At 44.9% G+C, this 18,546-nt stretch overlaps 1 protein-coding gene across 7 annotated transcripts in view; it reads left to right on the top strand.

The window, feature by feature from the left end:
• KDM5C (lysine demethylase 5C) overlaps positions 1–18,546 on the top strand; it is a 31,290-nt gene that overhangs the window by 11,515 nt on the left and 1,229 nt on the right. For 3 of the 7 annotated variants that reach the window (XM_043895601.1, XM_043895598.1, XM_043895597.1), the window contains 17 exons: positions 580–699; positions 826–984; positions 1,615–1,796; positions 1,883–2,045; positions 8,004–8,123; positions 8,235–8,429; positions 12,662–12,843; positions 12,933–13,057; positions 13,185–13,332; positions 13,949–14,054; positions 14,988–15,346; positions 15,940–16,078; positions 16,562–16,741; positions 16,884–17,021; positions 17,205–17,804; positions 18,084–18,162; positions 18,297–18,496. In XM_043895601.1, the coding sequence (XP_043751536.1) occupies positions 580–699; positions 826–984; positions 1,615–1,796; positions 1,883–2,045; positions 8,004–8,123; positions 8,235–8,429; positions 12,662–12,843; positions 12,933–13,057; positions 13,185–13,332; positions 13,949–14,054; positions 14,988–15,346; positions 15,940–16,078; positions 16,562–16,741; positions 16,884–17,021; positions 17,205–17,804; positions 18,084–18,162; positions 18,297–18,496 (3,195 nt within the window). The remainder of the gene's footprint in view (positions 1–579; positions 700–825; positions 985–1,614; positions 1,797–1,882; positions 2,046–8,003; positions 8,124–8,234; positions 8,430–12,661; positions 12,844–12,932; positions 13,058–13,184; positions 13,333–13,948; positions 14,055–14,987; positions 15,347–15,939; positions 16,079–16,561; positions 16,742–16,883; positions 17,022–17,204; positions 17,805–18,083; positions 18,163–18,296; positions 18,497–18,546) is intronic. The other 4 variants (XM_043895602.1, XM_043895600.1, XM_043895599.1 and 1 more) reach the window with 2 other exon arrangements.

Genomic DNA, 18,546 nt, shown 5'->3' with positions numbered 1-18,546 from the left:
CAGACATGAGCAGAAGGTGCGTCTGACTCAGGGGTACATACAACTCTCATCTAATGAACATGAGTAGAAAATGAGTTAGACATATGTCCTGTCTTCTGAGACAGTCTAAAGAACAGAAATAGTGTGGAGTTTGACACTAAGGGTTGGTGCCTTTGTTTCCCATCCTCTGAGCTACTGGAATATTCAATGTTGTTTTCCCAGGGCTATAGTTCCAGTCTCGGCATAAAAAAGTTTCTCTAAGCATCCTGTATAAACCCACATTTTGTCTTGAAAGAAAGATAGTGACAGAAGAGCATGGGGTAGCATATTAAATCAGAGCCCATGGTTTAGATAGTCAAGTCCTGAAGGAAGAGAAGATAAAAGCATGGTAGAAGTGCATGTGAGGAATGACGAGACTAACTGCACTGAAGTGCTAGGAGAAAAAGATAGAGCTATTATGTGAGACCTGCCTCAGGGGCCTTCAGTAAAAACCTAGGCCTGTTCTCCCTCCCGATTCCTACCCCATATTCCAGCTCAACTTTTGGGGATTCTCCACCTCTTTGCCTCTGCCTTGGTGACATGTTCTCCTTTGGGTTTCAGGAGTGTAAGCGCCCCCCTGAAGCCTTTGGCTTTGAGCAGGCTACCCGGGAATACACTCTGCAGAGCTTTGGCGAGATGGCTGACTCCTTTAAAGCCGATTACTTCAACATGCCCGTACACGTAGGTGATGGAGGGCTGGGGTAGTGTCAGGGCTAGGGTCATAGGCGCCTGATGGTCTTTAGCTTGCCTGGGTCAATGGGGCCAGGATATGATGAGCCACAGTCATCAGCTACCCCTGTTCCTTAGATGGTACCCACAGAACTTGTGGAGAAGGAATTCTGGCGGCTGGTGAATAGCATTGAGGAAGATGTAACTGTTGAGTATGGGGCTGACATCCATTCCAAAGAATTTGGTAGCGGGTTCCCTGTCAGTGACAGTAAGCGGCACCTAACCCCTGAGGAGGAGGTGAGTAGATGATTCATGGTTATATTCAGCTGTGTGACTTAGGCAAGTACTTCAGTATCTGAAAGACTCAGTATCTCTATAGGAAGGGGGCTATTATCCCTGCCTTAGGTCTTGCTATGAGATTTAGATGGGATGATGTGTGTAAAGAGCACAGCCTAGTATCTGGCATGGCTTCTCCAGCCATGAGATTAACTATTTTTTGTCTGTAGAATGGGAATAATATCCATTTCGCAAATTTTATAAGAATTAAATGAGAAGGTATTTGAAGTACCTGTCAGAGTACCTGGCTCATTCATAAGAAGTGTTCAGGGACTGGGATTATAAATGCAGGAAATAAAGAGGCCCCAGGCCTGTATCACAAGAAGGGTACATTTTGGTCCAGAGCAGGGGCTTTTAACTTGCAGATACTTTTGTGAGTGGGCACATCTATAAACTTTCCTAAAACTGAAGTAAAGTGAAGTGAATTGAAATGTTGTCTATGCATTTGAGGGAGGCAAGGGGAAGAACATCTGTAATATTTTTTAGACGTTTCAGAAAGGTCTGTGACCTCAAAAGAAGGTTCCCTTGGCTAAAGAACTCAGCACCTTAGCAAAACTCTCATCTCTTTTCCACAAATACCTGACCTATCAGGAGTATGCTACGAGTGGTTGGAACCTGAATGTGATGCCAGTGTTGGAACAGTCTGTACTGTGCCACATCAATGCAGATATCTCTGGCATGAAGGTGCCCTGGCTGTATGTGGGCATGGTCTTCTCAGCCTTTTGTTGGCATATTGAGGATCACTGGAGTTACTCCATTAACTACCTCCACTGGTGAGTGGGGTCCTGGGCAGCAAAGGAAGCATTCAGGGTGGGCTCTTTGAGTGCCCACTCTACGTGTCCCCTTTTTTTTTGGCCAGGGGTGAGCCGAAGACCTGGTATGGGGTACCCTCACTTGCAGCAGAACATTTGGAAGAGGTGATGAAGAAGCTGACACCTGAGCTCTTTGATAGCCAGCCTGACCTTCTGCACCAACTTGTTACCCTCATGAATCCCAACACCCTCATGTCCCATGGTGTGCCGGTGAGTGCCTAGGAAATGGGCAAGGAATAGGAATGAGTTAGTGATGTCCTGTGTGGTGGTGGTGGTCATTGTCTAGAATATATCCCCATGCCTTTCTCATTCTTAATCTATCTTAATCAGACTGTAGGTTTGATAGAAATAATAGTGGTTAGAGATACAGTGTGATGGTGAGCCCCCTGGGCCAGATGTTTTGGGGCAACACCTTAGGGGTGGATTCCACCAGTAGAGGAGGGAAATGAAGGAAGGACTGGGCAAGACAAGTCTTCTTACTGTTAAGGGCACACATCATTTTCATTCACCTCCTATTAGTCATAACTTAGTCACATGGCCACATCTAGTTGTGAGAAAAACTGGAAAATCTGATTTTTATTAAGGATGGTCATGTACCAGCTGCAAATTGGAGGTCATGTTATTATGGAAGAGGGTGAGAATGGATATGGGGGACAACTAGCAGTCACTGTTATACTTTGCAATTGTGACCCATCTTGGAGAAGTGAGTAGGTCTGTTTACTTATTTAACAGGTCAGAGTTCTGTGGTGGTAATTACTTTGCAAATATATAAGTGTATCACATCAAAATGTTGTGCACCAACAGGTTATATGTCAGCCGTATCTCAGTAAAGTTGGTGGGGAGTGGGGGGAATTAACCTAAAAAAAATGCGAATATCTTTCAGCATTTAAAAAAAAAAACTGAACTCAGAGTCCTGGCTTGTCCTATTCTCCTTCTCTGTAGTCTTCTCTCCCACTCTGGGTATACATCCTGGCTTACCTCTAAGGGGCTTTATATTCCTGGGAATTTCTAATGTTGATTAGCATCAGCCAGTTTTCTGGTATGGATCTTAAAATAATCTGATCAGTAGTCCTGTAGGAATAGGATTGAGTACATCTTCCACCTCTGCTTCAGTCTTACTCATTCTGTGGTTATACTTCTCCCCACTCCCTTCAACTCACCACTTCCTCTACACACACACCCCCACACCCCAGCCTTAGCTACCCTGCCACTTAGTCTGATGTATGGGACATGGTAGACAGTCAGTACATACTGAATTAATCTCCTTGAAATTCCTGGTCACCTGAACAGCAGGTCTTTGGACTAGGTCAGTGGTTCTCACCAGAATTTCTTGCCTTCAGCTTGTTTTACTATACTATATAATCTGCGAGTAATACTTTTACATGTTTAAGTGGTACTTAACTAAGGATTGAGATACCTAGGGAATTAGAGGAAACAAATTCTGCAACAGTTCAGGTCACCTTCTTCCACTTGGGGGAGGTGGGGGGGGGTTATATTTTCCTCTCTGCCTCACCCCATTTAAAAATGACTGGGCTCAAGGTATGGAAATGATCAAGGGCCCTTCAAGTTATGCTCTTCGCAAGTAGACATTGAGTCTGACCTTTCCTCAGACTACTTCCTGATTCATAGCATCCTTTCTTTCCCACAATGTCAAGGAGAATTTTAAGAGTAGGAGAGGATTCTCATTAAGGATTCAGACAGCTTATAGCTATTCAATCCTTGCCTGTTTTTTAAAAAAGTCTTATCACAGACTCTTAAATATGTGCTCTTTGCATCCACCTCCACAGAATTTCTCTTGCTCATGGCTCCCCAGCTTCTCTGGCCAGCTGCTGTTTCACCACCTCATCCTCTGTCTGCCCTGCCACTCCTATAGGTAGTTCCCAGAATCTCCAGGCTCTTTAGACTTGGCAGTATCCCCTCCATCCAAGACGTCTGATTTTTCATATTCACATGTTGGCAGACTGCAATTTAGCCAGCTGGAGCTCCCTCAGCCATCTTTGGCTGCCCCCACCCCTACCCGCCACCACCTTACCCATCTTCCCCTTTGGTGAGAGAAGGCCATTTCCTTTTATAGATAAAAGATACATAGTATAAGTATTTTTATTATAAAAGAAAGCCCCCCCTTCAAGAAAAAAAAGGAAATACAAAGGTCACCTCTATTTTCCTCCACATTTTGTTGTTTCCACCTGTTTTTTATGTAAATTTTGACATAACAGTAATCAGTGTATGGATTTTTATAATCTCTTTTGTTAAGTTTGATCATCTAGAATGGCATTGTCCAACTTGATAGCCACTAGCCACATGTGGCTGTTGAGCACTTGAAACATGACTAGTTATAACTGAAATGTATTTAAAGTATAAAGCACATGTTGGATTTCAAGGTGTAATATAAAGCAGTATAAAATATCTAATACTTCTGTATACCAGTTACACATTAAAATGATATTGTGGATATATTAAATACATTGAAGTTAATTTTATTTTTTTAATGTGGCTATTAGAGAATTTGAAAAGGATATATGTGGCTGGCATATTTCTGTTGGACAGTGCTGGTTTAGAATGATTTTTGCTTCCTCACCATGAACTATTTATACCATCTTTTTTGAAAAACAACTTTATTGCAGTATAATTTACATACCATAAAAATCATGCATTTTAAATGCACGATTCAGTGAATTTACAAAGTTGTGCTACCATTACTATAATCCAGTTTTAAAACATTTCCATCACCCCAAAAGGATCCTGTATACCATTTTGCAGTCACTCTCCATTCCAACCCCTAGTCTCAAGCAACCACTAATTGACTGACTCTAAAAATTTGCTTTTTCTAGACAGTTCATATAAATGGAATAATATGTGGTCTTTGTATATCTGGCTTTTCATTTAGCATAATGTTTTTGAGGTTCATCTGTGTTAGAGCTTGTTTCAGAACTTCGTTTTTAAGGTGGAATAATATTATATTGTATGGATACACTAAATTTTGTTTGTCTATTCACCAGTTGATGGACTTTGGAGTCATTTTTTAAATAGCTGCAGAATATGAGGAAAGCTTTTTTAAAAAAACTGTATAGGAAGGAAATAGTAAAGTGACATTGCCAAAATGAGGGTGCAGGAGCATTAGGTTTTATTTCTGACTCTGCTACTTGAGGCTTTTCTAGAGCTCAGTTTTCACATCTATAAAATCAAGGCTGGGACTAGATCATTCAACAGATATTGCTAGAACTCCCTGTTTGCAAGGCCTCTGGTCAACACCCTGAAAGCAAATAAACCAATCCCTGCCTTTGGTCGTGTGTAGTTGAGTAGAGGACAGAGATGAGTAAACAACTGGAATAAAATATTATTAGAGGTGTTACAGGAGAACAACAGACTGGGTCATTAGGAAGTTGAGGGGGAGGGGTCAGGAAAGTATTTGTAGAAGTGGCGACACTTGAAGGAAGAGTAAGAGTTTGTCTACTGGGGCCGTGGCTTTATCATGTAGATATGAGGATTTGAGTGAGGGGTTCTCAACAGGGACATTACATGATCAGATTTGCATTTTGGTTGGGGAAGACAATTCTGGTTGATAATGGGGGCCAGTGCGGTAGTACAAGCAGTAAATACTGATACTGTCTCTAAGTAGGAGTAGATTTGAGAAGAAAATGTATTGGAGGTGGGAGCTGATACATGACCTGAATAAATTTGGAGATTCAATATTGTTAGGATGCTGATTCTCTCCACATTAATATAGAATCCTAGCAGAGGAACTATTGTGTTGAAGGCTATTAACATTTTAGGTTCTTAGTATATATTAGCAATTTTGCTTTCTAGAGAGAAGTTAATTGGTCCCCATACCTGCACTGTACTGATTTCACTGTGTCTTCCTCAGTGTTAAATGTTCGTCTTAAAAAACTTTGTAGGACTTCTTCATAATGGTGGCAAACTAAACATACACATGGCTACTTCCGTTCCTTATTGAAACTTCACTAAAATGATACAAAGTGATTTTTTTTAAGGTCAAAAAATCACAATGATGGGGAAAACAAGAAAAGAGACAATGAAAAAATTCTTGAAACTAGGAAACAAGAAAACTGAAACTTAGTATCTGGAACATCTGAGAATCAGTCTGAAAGCCGGTGGGAACCTCACCCACACTAGGTAGCGGGAAATGTGACCCTCCCTCTCTCTAGTAAAAGATTGTGAGGTGTACTTTTGAAATTGATCTCTGGATTGAGGTCTTTTAGGTACAGTTGAGGTATAGTGAAACTACTAGAATTCATTGTATACTTACTGAATGTTGAGGTTCCCAGCCATCTTCCTCCACTTGACTCTTAGAACACTGGTACCCAGACCTTTTTTCTTCAGGCATGGAAAATGGGAGAGTTTTCTCTGGGAACTCTTAACTGGCTCAAAAGGAAAAACCTAGAGTTTCCCAAACTAAGTGGCTTTACCCTACAGTGAAGCTCACAGTTGACAAACTTCACCTCAGTACTCAGAACTTCTATTCAGTCTTTTGCTTTCTTACTTTTGAATATAAGTAGATAACCGAGAAAACTCTAGAGCAAAGTAGAACCAAATGGTAAAAAAGCAGTTTGAACAGAGGCTGGGCTGGGAGAAGTAAAGTTGAAAAAGAAAAGGAAAAGAAACCTCATTAAAACTTTCAGAGATGAGCATATGTTGCAAACATAAGAACAAGATGCTATTTTAAAAGAACATGCTAAGAACAAAAAAGAGCTCTTGGAAATTAAAATTAATGATAGCAAAAGTGGAAAACTAAATAAAAAGCATAGAAGATAAACAGTTAAGGCTATCTCCCAGAAAATAAAATAAAAAGTTAAAGGTAGAAAAAGCTAGAGAAAATCAGGTAATTTTTTCTGGTAGTTCAATATTCAATAATTCTCTCTGAAAAGAGAATAAATGAAAACTGAAAGGATCAAATTATTAATGAAATTGTTGGAGAAAATTTCCCTCAACTACATGAGTTTCCAGAATCAAAGGGCCTACCTAGTACATGAATGAGACTAGATCCACACCAAGGTATATCTGGTGAATTTTCATATCAAACACTGGGACCTCATACAAGCTTTCTGAGAGAGAAAACTGGTTTCATTCAAAGCATTACAAATCAGAATGGCTTCAAACTTTCAAAGCAACATTGGAATCCAGAACACTAGGGGGGATCGGGATGGGGAATACATGTAACTCCATGGCTGATTCATGTCAATGTATGAAAATTTTTTTAAAAAAGTAAAAAAAATAAAAAGTATGTTTATAATTGGAAAAAAAATGATTTTCAACTTAGAATTTTATATGTGCAGTCAAATTATCAAGTGTGAGAGTAGAAGAGAGATATTTTTCTAAATTCTTCCCACTGTTTCTCAGGAAGCTGTTGGATGATGTGCTTAATTAAGCACAGCAAAGGAGCAAACCAAGAAAGAGGAAGACATGGGATCTAAGAAACAGGAAATCTGTCCTGGGAGAGTGACAATCCAGGGAGGGCAGCTGGTCCCAGTTGTAACAGATCATAAGGTTCTATGAGAGACTGCTACAGAAAGGTGAAAAGTGATAGAGTTTTACATTTGTCAAAAAGGTTGGGATTAAATTACTAATACATGCATAGAAAACTAAGCAAATTGAGAAATAGAAGGCTGTTTTTAGTATAGTCTTGAGGCATGATATTTAGAATTGTTAAGGTGAATGCCAAAATAATCAGAAGAGGTGAAAACCAATGGCTCTAGGAAATGGAGAATGGCAGGGCCTGCTGATTTTATAACAGATCTTGTAGAACCACTTGGTGTGAAACTGCTTACATGACTGGTAACAAAAATTGTTACTGAGAAAGGAATGGCCAGCTTAATGGAAAGTTACATTTTGAATTTTTATAAAAATTATTAAGGAATTTGAAATATTTTGGTATATTTCCTGCTTTTGACTCAAATTCTCTTTTTTAAAAATTAATTTATTTATTTTAATTGGAGGCTAATTACTTTACAATATTTCCTGTCATCACAAATCAAAACCTTGAGAACAGAGACCAGTGGTCCTCTCTGTTGGAGTTGGAGGGTCTGGGAATCTGTTGTCAGACTGTTCCCTGAGACTTTCCTTCCTCTCCTTGAGGACTCTGTACTTAGATGAGGTTTCTATAGACTATGGAAAACTTTTATCTCTGCAATCTTGGCTTTTCTTCCTCAGGTTGTCCGCACAAACCAGTGTGCAGGAGAATTTGTCATTACCTTCCCTCGTGCTTACCACAGTGGCTTTAACCAAGGCTACAACTTTGCTGAGGCTGTCAACTTTTGCACTGCTGACTGGGTGAGTCTGGAGTGTGATGGGGGGTGGCAAGGAGAAGCAGGAGGGTGGCAGGGAAGCTGAGGCACCATTGCCTCCAGACTTGGCTATACTCAACCTTGAACCTGTCCACAGCTGCCAGCTGGTCGCCAGTGCATTGAGCACTACCGCCGACTCCGAAGATATTGTGTCTTCTCCCATGAGGAGCTCATCTGCAAGATGGCTGCTTGTCCAGAGAAGCTGGACCTGAACCTAGCAGCAGCTGTGCATAAGGAGATGTTCATCATGGTGCAGGAGGAGCGGCGTCTACGAAAGGCCCTGCTGGAGAAGGTGGGTGGTGGGGAGAGTGCACAGGATTGGGTACCCTAGTCTGGCAGAGGTTGGGAGAGGAAGAAGTAGTGGTAGCCTCTACTCTTGGGAAGTACTGAAAAGAACTAGACACATCTAAGTTGGAAACTACATTCTATTCTTTACCATTTAAAATAACTGTTGGCAAGTTAATTTACCTGACTGAGCATCAGCATTCCCATCTGAAAAAAAAAATGGAGATTATAATAGTGCTTATCTTTTTGGATAGTTGAATGGATTTAAGATGTTAAGTGGGCTTCCCAGGTGACTCAGATGGTGAAGTGTCTGCCTGCAATGAGGGAGACCCAGGTTCAATCCCTGGGTCAGGAAGATGCCCTGGAGAAGGAAATGGCAACCCACTCCAGTACTCTTGCCTGGAAAATTCCATGGATGGAGGAGCCTGGTAGCTACAGTCTATATGGTCGCAAAGAGTCGGGCATGACTGAGCAACTTTACTTTCACTTTCTTTTCTTTCAAGGTGTTAAGTAAGTGACCCATAGAAGGTGCTGGTATAGCTGCTATTCATGATTATTTAAATAACCCAAGACCAACTGACATAACGAAACCCCCACTTGCTGATACGCTGGACAACCTTTTCAGGTTACCTAACCTCTCATAGTCTCACTCTCACACTCTATAAAATGGGAATAAATAACTTGTGAAGTGGTTGTAAAGCTTGAGTAAGGTGATTTATGTCAAAGCATCTATTACTGCACTTTCAGTGTAGCAGCTGCTATTATTGATAATAATACATGAACAAAATAATTGAAATATGGAATATTAAGAAATGCCATTGTATTGCAATTCAAATGGTTTAGCAGTTTAGATTGGGTTAGTGTTACTGAGTAGAAGGCAGATAGATTCCTCATAACAGTTTTGTTTGAAGGTGAATGGGACTGCTGTTCATGTACTTTAGCTGCCTTCTTAAAGCTCCAAACTTGCTCAGTTAGGGAGTTGACTTAGTGAGAGTGCTCCATAGGATGACAGAAGAGTGCTGGTCCTGAGGAATCCCATGCTGGATCCCTTTTCTTAAAATAAGGAAATTTAGGCTAGTATTTTCTTATTTTAAAGCTCATTTATAACTTTCCTATGAGCATGGGCTGTAAGAATTGCAGCTTTGGCAAGTGTTGGAAGTCTAGGGCCTATCAGTCTGTGGTATTAGTTGATAGGCTTTTCTAAGCATCATTTTTCCTCTCTGTTCAGTGCTGTTATTAAATGATGACTTTGGGGCTGTGCTAGGCTACAGGAAGGAGCCAAAGCAAGGTGGGAAAAGTAGATGTTCCCATACTAACACTCAGAATTCTCTACATTTGGCCTTTACCTAAGAGGAGAATTCTGGAACCCCTAGTCTCAAAATTCTGTAAAAGATTGTGTGTGTGTGTGTCCTTTTCTAATGAGAGAGCTCAAATTCTATAAAAGATTGTGTGTGTGTGTGTGTGTATGTGTTTGAGTCCTTTTCTAGCAAGAGGGCTCATAGCTTACATCCAGTTCTCTAAGGAGTCCATGATCCAAGAATACTTAGGGGCTTCATCCTAAGAGCGTCATTCTCTAGCTTCGGATTCAAAATAGGCTGTAGTCAGATTTTCACTTGTGCAAGTTACTCTCTCTAAGACTTTGAGATAGGCCTGTGAAATATGTGTCTTTATCTGCAAATTAGCTAATATCAGTAAATATTTGTTGAGTGCCTATTTTTCCCCCTCCTATAGTCATCATGTTATACATTAGACTCCCCCAAATCTATCTATTTTCTAACTGGAAGTTTGTGTCCTTTGACCAACATCTTCCTATTTTCCCTACCTCCCTAGCCCTTGGCCACCACCATTCTACTCTGTTTCTTTTTTGTTTTGTTTGGCCATGCTGCTGCAAGCCGGCTTGCAGGATCTCAGTCCCCCAACCAGGGGTTGAACCCAGGGCATGGCAGTGAAAATCTGGAATTCTAACCACTAGGCCACCAGGGAACTCCTACTACTCTGTTTTTAGGAGTTTGGGTTTTTTAGATTCCATATATAAGTGATACCCTGTGATATTTGTCTTTTTTGTCTGATTTGTTTGACTTAGTATAATGCCCTCAAGGTCCATCTGTGTTGTCACAAATGGCAAGATTGCTGTCTTCCTTATGGCTGAGTAATACGTATTCCATTATATGTATGTGTACATATACACACACATACACCACATCACCTTTATCCATTCATCCATTTATGAACTCTTAGGTTATTTCTGTATCTTGGCTATTGTGAATAATGCTGTAGTGAACATGGGAGTGCAGGTATCTTTTTGAGATCCTAGTTTCATTTCCTTCAGAGTATACCCAGAAGAGGGATTGCTAGATCATATGGTAATTCTATTTTTAATTTTTTGAGAATCCTTCATACTGTTTTCCAAAGTGGCTGTACCAGTTTGCATTCCTACCACAGTGCACAAAGTTTCCCTGGTCTCCACCTCCACATTCTCTCCAACACGTATCTCTTTTCTTTTTGATGATAAGCCATTCTGACAGGTGGGAGGTGATATTATGGTTTTGATTTGCATTTTCCTGATGGTTAGTGATGTTGTACATTTTTTCGTGTACCTATTTAGCCATTTGTATGTCTTCGTTGGAAAAACATCTTTTCAGGTCCTCTGCCCAGTTCTTATTCGGGTGTTTGGGGTTTTGCTGTTGAGTTGTTTGAGTCCTTTATATACTTTGGATGTTAACCATTTATCAGATAGACAGTTTGCAAATATTTTCTCCCATTCCATGGGTTGCCTTTTCATTTTGTTGATGATTTCTTTTGCTGTGCAGATGCTTTTTAGTTTGATATAGTTCCACTTATTTATTTTTGCTTTTGTTGCTTGTGCTTTTTAAAGATACCATGTACAAGAAATCATTGCCCACACCAATGCCCAGGAACATTTTCCCTATATTTTCTTCTAGGAGTTTTATGGTTTCAGTTCTTACGTTTAAGTTTTTAATCTACTTCAAGTTAATTTTTGTGAGTGATATAAGATAAAGGTCCAGTTTCATTTTTCTGCGTGTGATTATCCAGTTTTCCCAGCACCATTTATTGAAGAGACTATCTTTTCCTCACTGAGTATTCTTGACTCCCTTGTCAAATATTAGTTGAGTGTATGTATGAGAGTTTATTTTTGGGCTTACCATTGGTTTATGTGTCTGTTTTTATGTCATTACCATACTGTTTTGATTACTACAGCTTTGTAATATAGTTTGAAATCAAGAAACTTGATACCTCCAGCTTTGTTTTTCTTTCTCAAGGTTACTTTGACTGTTGAGGGCCTTTTGTGGTTCCACTATTCTAAGTGCTAAGATACTTTTCTAAGTCCTTAGTGACTTTACCTTTGTTAATCCTCATAACAACCCAAAGAGGATAGTACCATAGTCTCCATTTTACAAAATAGGGAAACTGAAACCCAGAGAGGTTTAAATAATTTACTGTTTATCAGCACAGCTAGATTTGTAATGTGCAATGGACTCATATGAGCAGGGTTTGTATTGTGCAGAGCACATTTGTGGCAGGGTTGGATTTGTAATGTGCAATGGACTTACACAGAAATTAGGTCAGTACAGAAGACAAAAACTGTTAGAATCAAAATTTCTCTCTAAAATCCCCAAAATTGCCCATAATGTATAGCATTATATTGTCTTTTAGTTACTCCAAGATAACTGGCTTTTCCTCCATTTTTGGAGTGGATTGCTTTTTTTTCATCCCATCAACAGATAAAGTCATTGGCTTAGGTTTGGAACTTTAAACACTGGATACAAGCACATAGAGTTTATTTCTCTTAAGTTATAGATGTGTATGCGGTGTGCTGCTAAAGCACCCAGCACAGTGCTTAGAGCACAGTGGGCTCTGAGTGCCTGGAAGCTAGCATTATTCCCCAGTACACGACACTTGTCTTGACCCCTTCCACATATTGCGATCTCTCTGGTGCCTTGGTCCACATTTTCCTCACCTTCTTTCACCCCTAAGGCCCTTCCTGCTAATCTGAAATTTACCTGAGTTTTCTTCCTCTCAACCTACATTGATCTTACCCTGCTTCATATGATTACCCAGCTTTGAGAGTCTGGACTTCACAGAGGCAGTGTGATCTGTGCAGTTTTGTCTCCTTCATAGCTCTTAGCACAGATTTGAGTCTTTAACATGGAGCTCAGTGGTGGCTGAGTTAGGGGTTTCTGCAGCCCTGTTCTGGTTCTATATAATGAACACCCCCAGGGCATCACCGAAGCTGAGCGAGAAGCTTTTGAGCTGCTCCCAGATGATGAACGCCAGTGCATCAAGTGCAAGACCACGTGCTTTCTATCAGCCCTAGCCTGCTATGACTGCCCTGACGGCCTTGTCTGCCTTTCCCACATCAATGATCTCTGCAAGTGCTCCAGTAGCCGGCAGTACTTGAGGTGAGCAGGGGGCCTACCTGGAGGAAGTGGGCTGAGGAGGAGGATGTAGAACTGGGCCAGATGTGCTCTTCCCTGCCCTCTTCCTATAGGTATCGGTACACCTTGGATGAGCTCCCTGCCATGCTCCATAAGCTGAAGGTCCGGGCTGAGTCCTTTGACACGTGGGCCAACAAAGTGCGAGTGGCCCTGGAGGTGGAGGATGGGCGGAAGCGCAGTGAGTGATGGGGGGACGGAGGGACTCCACAGGCAAGTTCTATTCCCTTTTCTTCTGTACCCTCCACCCCCTTCCTCTGCCTTTACTCAATACTGCCTACTCCTTGCTGCTCTTATTCTCTCTCCAGGCCTTGAAGAGCTGAGGGCACTAGAGTCAGAGGCCCGTGAGCGGAGGTTTCCTAACAGTGAGCTGCTGCAGCGACTAAAGAACTGTCTGAGTGAGGCAGAGGCTTGCGTGTCCCGGGCTCTGGGGCTGGTCAGCGGCCAGGAAGCTGGGTATGGCAGCGTGAGGCATTGGGCACAGATAGCCTGCTGAGGAATGAGCACCTTAGGAAAAGGACTGTTGGCGGGGGGTTGGGGGGGGTGGTGAACTCTGAGTACCTTTAGCAGGTGACATCAGCAGGAAGCTGACAAGCACTGCCATTGGAGGAAGTGGGGAGGCAAGAAGGCCAGGCAACTAGAACAGCGGGGAGTACCTCAGTGCTAGGAAAGCTAGGATTGTTTCTTTTTATCAGTACCTGAAGGTACTGATTTCAGACAGGCTGAGGTCAGGGAGTTGTGGGAGGTTTAGGGATAAGAAAAGGACACAGAAGCATACACTTAATCTGAGTTCACAGTAGAATATGGATTATAATTGTCCAGCTTCTGTTGCCATCAATTTCTAAGCTTTCCCCACCAAATAAATCCTATATTCCTCTCTTCTAATTCTTTCCCCTCATCATATGAACATGCATGTATCTTAAAACTCTCCCTCTAACCTGGGCATTTGCAGGGAACTGTGAAGTATGAGAGGTCAGGGTGGGCATGTATGAGGAAAGGTGTTGGGCCTTAGTACAGAGATTGAGGGAGGGGACTGGGTTGGACTTGAAACCCTACATATGAAACTCCATAGCCCCCACAGGATGGCTGGTCTGCAGATGACCCTTGCTGAGCTCCAGGCCTTTCTGGAGCAGATGAACAACTTGCCTTGTGCCATGCACCAGATTGGGGATGTCAAGGTGAGGAGGGGTGAACTTGGGGTGCTGCTGAGGGTTTGGGGGAGGGGGAGGGACCTGAGCAGCAGGCCACTCTTGACTTCTTTCAAAAGTGGCAAGTATTTGGGCAAGACAGGATGCACCTGTGAGTGATGGAGGTAGGAGGCAAAGGGTTTAGCAAACTGCCTGTTAGAAATGGGATTTGAGGGGCAAGTGGCAAGGGTACAGATACAGGATGCATAGTCAAGGAAAGGTTTCCTCTTCAAGGTAGAAGAGGAGAAAGGAAGTAACAAGGGTGTTTGTGGGCCTGGAAAGCTGAGTCAAGTTCAGGAAGGTACAGAAAAAGGATGGAAAGAGCAGTGTGAGTGTAGAGATTGTGATAAGGCCAAGCATAACAGAACATTTTTAAGACAGAGGGTCTCCTGATGATATACATCAGAATCCTTTGGGCGCTTAAATAAAGCATAGATTCCTACTGCTGCTGCTTAGTCACTTCAGTCCTGTCTGACTTTGTGCAACCCTATGGACTGTAGCCTGCCAGACTCCTCTATCCATAGAATTCTCCAGTCAAAAGTACTGAAGTGGGTTGCAGTTGCCATGCCCTCCTCCAGGGGATCTTCCCAACCCAGGGATCAAACCTGGGTCTCCTGCATTGCAGGTAGATTCTTTACCACTGAGCCACCAGGGAAGCCCTTTAGACTCCTGACCAATCCCTATTAAGAATCTCAAGGAGTGGACCCAGAGATCTGCGTTTTAACAAATGTCCCAGGGTATTTAGTGGGCAGTGAGTGTTAGGAACCACTGCTTAGGGCCTGGTGAAGGAAGAGTGCCTAGACCATGCTAGGTTCTCTTCCCAAATACTGAAGGGTAAGAAGGTAAATAGGGCAGAGGTATGTGGTGGTGGGACCTCTGTGTGGGCTCTGCTGAGGAGTTTGTTTTTTGTTTGTGTCCTGGTAGGGTATTCTGGAACAGGTGGAAGCCTACCAAGCTGAGGCCTGTGAGGCTCTGGCCTCATTGCCATCCAGTCCAGGGCTCCTGCAGTCCCTGCTGGAGAGAGGGCGGCAGCTTGGAGTGGAGGTACCTGAAGCTCAGCAGCTCCAGCGGCAGGTGGAACAGGCACAATGGCTGGATGAGGTTAAACGCACACTGGCCCCCTCAGCCCGAAGAGGCACCCTGGCTGTCATGCGGGGACTGTTGGTAGCAGGTGCCAGTGTGGCCCCTAGCCCTGCTGTGGATAAGGCCCAAGCCGAACTGCAGGAGCTACTGACCATTGCCGAACGCTGGGAGGAGAAAGCCCATCTCTGCCTGGAGGCCAGGTAGGTCCAGCTTCTTCCCCTCCCTGCTCTACTGCATCCTTCAGAGTTTAGCAGAGAAGCTGAAGATGATTCCCATGGGTGACCTTGGGCACCAGATTCCTGTATTGGTGTATTGACTATCCTATCCTCCCCTTTTTTGTTTAACTCTGTATTACACGTAGAGGCAGAGATAGTCTTACGGAGAAACAGAGATGGACAAATACAGAGCTATATAGAGGACTAGCTCCACAGGCTGACGTGTGCACACACTCATGAGAAGTACCAACAAGCAGATGAACACCTGTTAGTAGAAAGACCCCACACATGGAACAGTCTGACAAACTGCAATTCCCAGATTAATACTACAGGTTGTGTGTGTAGGCACTGCCAGCAGGCGGACAGACTGGTGGACAAGCAGAGCATGGGGATACGGCAGAAATTTGGTGCATGCAATCTGGAACAAGCAGAGACTGACAGCCACTTGTAGGCAGAATACAAGCAAGTAGGCCCAAGTGGCAGCCACAGGGGCTCATACTGCTATACCCGAAAGTCAGACTGGGCTTCTGGTCACGGAGACCATCCCAGACTGAGGCCTCTTTTTTCCCTACCTTTAGGCAGAAGCATCCACCAGCCACGCTTGAGGCCATAATTCATGAGGCAGAAAACATCCCTGTTCACCTGCCCAACATCCAGGCTCTCAAGGAGGCTCTTGCTAAGGCCCGGGCTTGGATTGCTGATGTGGACGAGATCCAAGTGAGGACTCTGTTGCCCCACCCCCCCTTCACCCCAGATCTCCAGTCCAGATGGGAGAGATGTCATACACTGTGTTGTGCTGGGTTGAGTTGGGTTGGCTAGAGCGAGGAAGGGGGTATAGCATGTTTTGAGGAGGCAAAATGTGCTTGGTGAGCAATGTGAAGAAGGGTTGCAAGGCTGGCCTGAGGGAAGATAGGACACTGGTTAAGATGAGAATGGTAGGGGCAGGGAGGCTAAAAGAGGCCAACCACAGCAGTGTAACTGGTCTGGTGGTCCTGGGGACTGCCTGGATATCTGGAGGCTGAGCCAGTGGATGTAGGAGTTGGAGGAGAGAGCCAGGTAGGCATACCTTCCTTAGGATGAGCCTGTTTTTTCTGGCTCAAGACTGTGAGTCCAGTCTATCTTCCCAATTCAGGGCCAGGGACAGAGTAGCATCAGTAGATGTTGGCGAGTTGAATTGAGCTTTCTCTTGCCCTGTCCCAGAATGGTGATCACTACCCCTGCCTGGATGACTTGGAGGGTCTGGTGGCTGTGGGCCGGGACCTACCTGTGGGGTTGGAGGAACTGAGACAGCTAGAGCTGCAGGTACTGACAGCGCACTCCTGGAGGGAGAAGGCCTCCAAGACCTTCCTCAAGAAGAATTCTTGCTACACTCTGCTGGAGGTGAGGCCTGGGATCCTGACCCACAGCCTCTCCTGCCTCTGGCCCAGATGTGAGACAGCTCATGTGAGAACGTGGGTTTGGGGCCTTTGGGCATAGGAAGGAGTGGAAGCCCAGACAGTCCCCCTCTGTCTGCCTGCCTCAGGTGCTCTGCCCGTGTGCAGATGCCGGCTCAGACAGCACCAAGCGCAGCCGTTGGATGGAGAAGGAGCTGGGGTTGTACAAATCTGACACAGAGCTGCTGGGGCTATCTGCGCAGGACCTCAGGGACCCAGGCTCTGTGGTAAGGAGCTTAGGCCCAGATGGGGAGAAGAGTCTGGCAATGATAGTGTCTGAGCCTGGTGACCATGGGCAGACCGCTTGCTCCCTGTGCGTCAGTTCTCCTGGTTTGGGAGTGGGGTGTTCATGGTGCCAGAGAAGGAGGGTTGGGGTGCTGACCTCTCCTCCCCTGTCCTGGGCACGGCAGATCGTGGCCTTCAAGGAGGGGGAACAGAAGGAGAAGGAGGGAATCCTGCAGCTACGTCGCACCAACTCCACCAAACCCAGTCCACTGGCATCATCGACCACAGCTTCCTCTGCAACCTCCATCTGTGTGTGTGGGCAGGTGCCAGCCGGGGTGGGAGCTCTGCAGTGTGACCTGTGTCAGGACTGGTTCCATGGGCGATGTGTGTCGGTACCCCGCCTCCTCAGTTCCCTAAGGCCCAGTCCCACCCCATCCCCACTGCTGGCCTGGTGGGAGTGGGACACCAAATTCTTGTGTCCGCTGTGCATGCGCTCACGGCGCCCACGCCTGGAGACCATCTTGGCACTGCTGGTAGCGCTGCAGAGACTGCCTGTGCGGCTGCCTGAGGGTGAGGCCCTACAGTGCCTCACAGAGAGGGCCATCAGCTGGCAAGGCCGTGCAAGGCAGGCTCTGGCCTCTGAGGATGTGACTGCTCTGTTGGGACGGCTGGCTGAGCTTCGCCAGCGGCTGCAGGCTGAACCCAGGCCCGAGGAGCCCCCTACCTACCCTTCAGCCCCTGCCTCTGACCCTCTCAGAGAAGGCAGTGGCAAGGATATGCCTAAGGTGAGCTGTGCAGCCCAGCTCTTTCACCCTCAAATTCCTGTCTCCTAGCCCTCACCCTTACTTAGGCTCCGGCCCTACCCCTGCTCTCTGACTTTTGGTCTCCTTTGGCCTGGCCTTCTTGCCCCATTCTGCCTCCTCTCCAGATCCCTGTAATGCTCAATGCTGGCAGACTGTGTCTGCCCATCTCCAGGAGGTGGAGGGTCCCAAGTCTGAAGTTGGTGGGCAGCAGTAGGACCTGGTTCTTCAGTTACCACTACCTTCTCTTCATCTCTTTGGCAGGTGCAGGGGTTGCTAGAGAATGGAGACAGCATGACCAGTCCTGAGAAGGTAGCCCCGGGGGAGGGCTCAGGTAAGAGAGGTAGGTCTAAGTGTGGGTAGGCTGTTAGTGAATCTCACCAGAGTGATCCCTGTGGTCCTTAGCTCTGTCGTGGTAGGAGGCAGGGGTATAACCAGGAGTAGCCTCTAACCCAACCTGTCCCGGCAACTCCCCAGACCTGGAGCTGCTGTCCTCGCTGTTGCCACAGTTGACTGGCCCTGTGTTGGAGCTGCCTGAGGCAACCCGGGCCCCCCTAGAGGAGCTCATGTTGGAGGGGGACTTGCTTGAGGTGACCCTGGATGAGAACCAGAGCATCTGGCAGCTGCTGCAGGCTGGGCAGCCTCCAGACGTGGAGCGGATCCGCACACTTCTGGAGGTAAGGAGAGGACAGGTCATGTGCAGGGCTGGGAGGTCAGGCGGAGCAGG

The sequence above is a fragment of the Cervus elaphus genome, chromosome X (assembly GCF_910594005.1).
Source record: "Cervus elaphus chromosome X, mCerEla1.1, whole genome shotgun sequence".
Lineage (NCBI taxonomy): Eukaryota > Metazoa > Chordata > Mammalia > Artiodactyla > Cervidae > Cervus > Cervus elaphus.
Note: the sequence above shows the minus strand (reverse complement) of the source record. Positions and strands in the feature narration are given on the sequence as shown.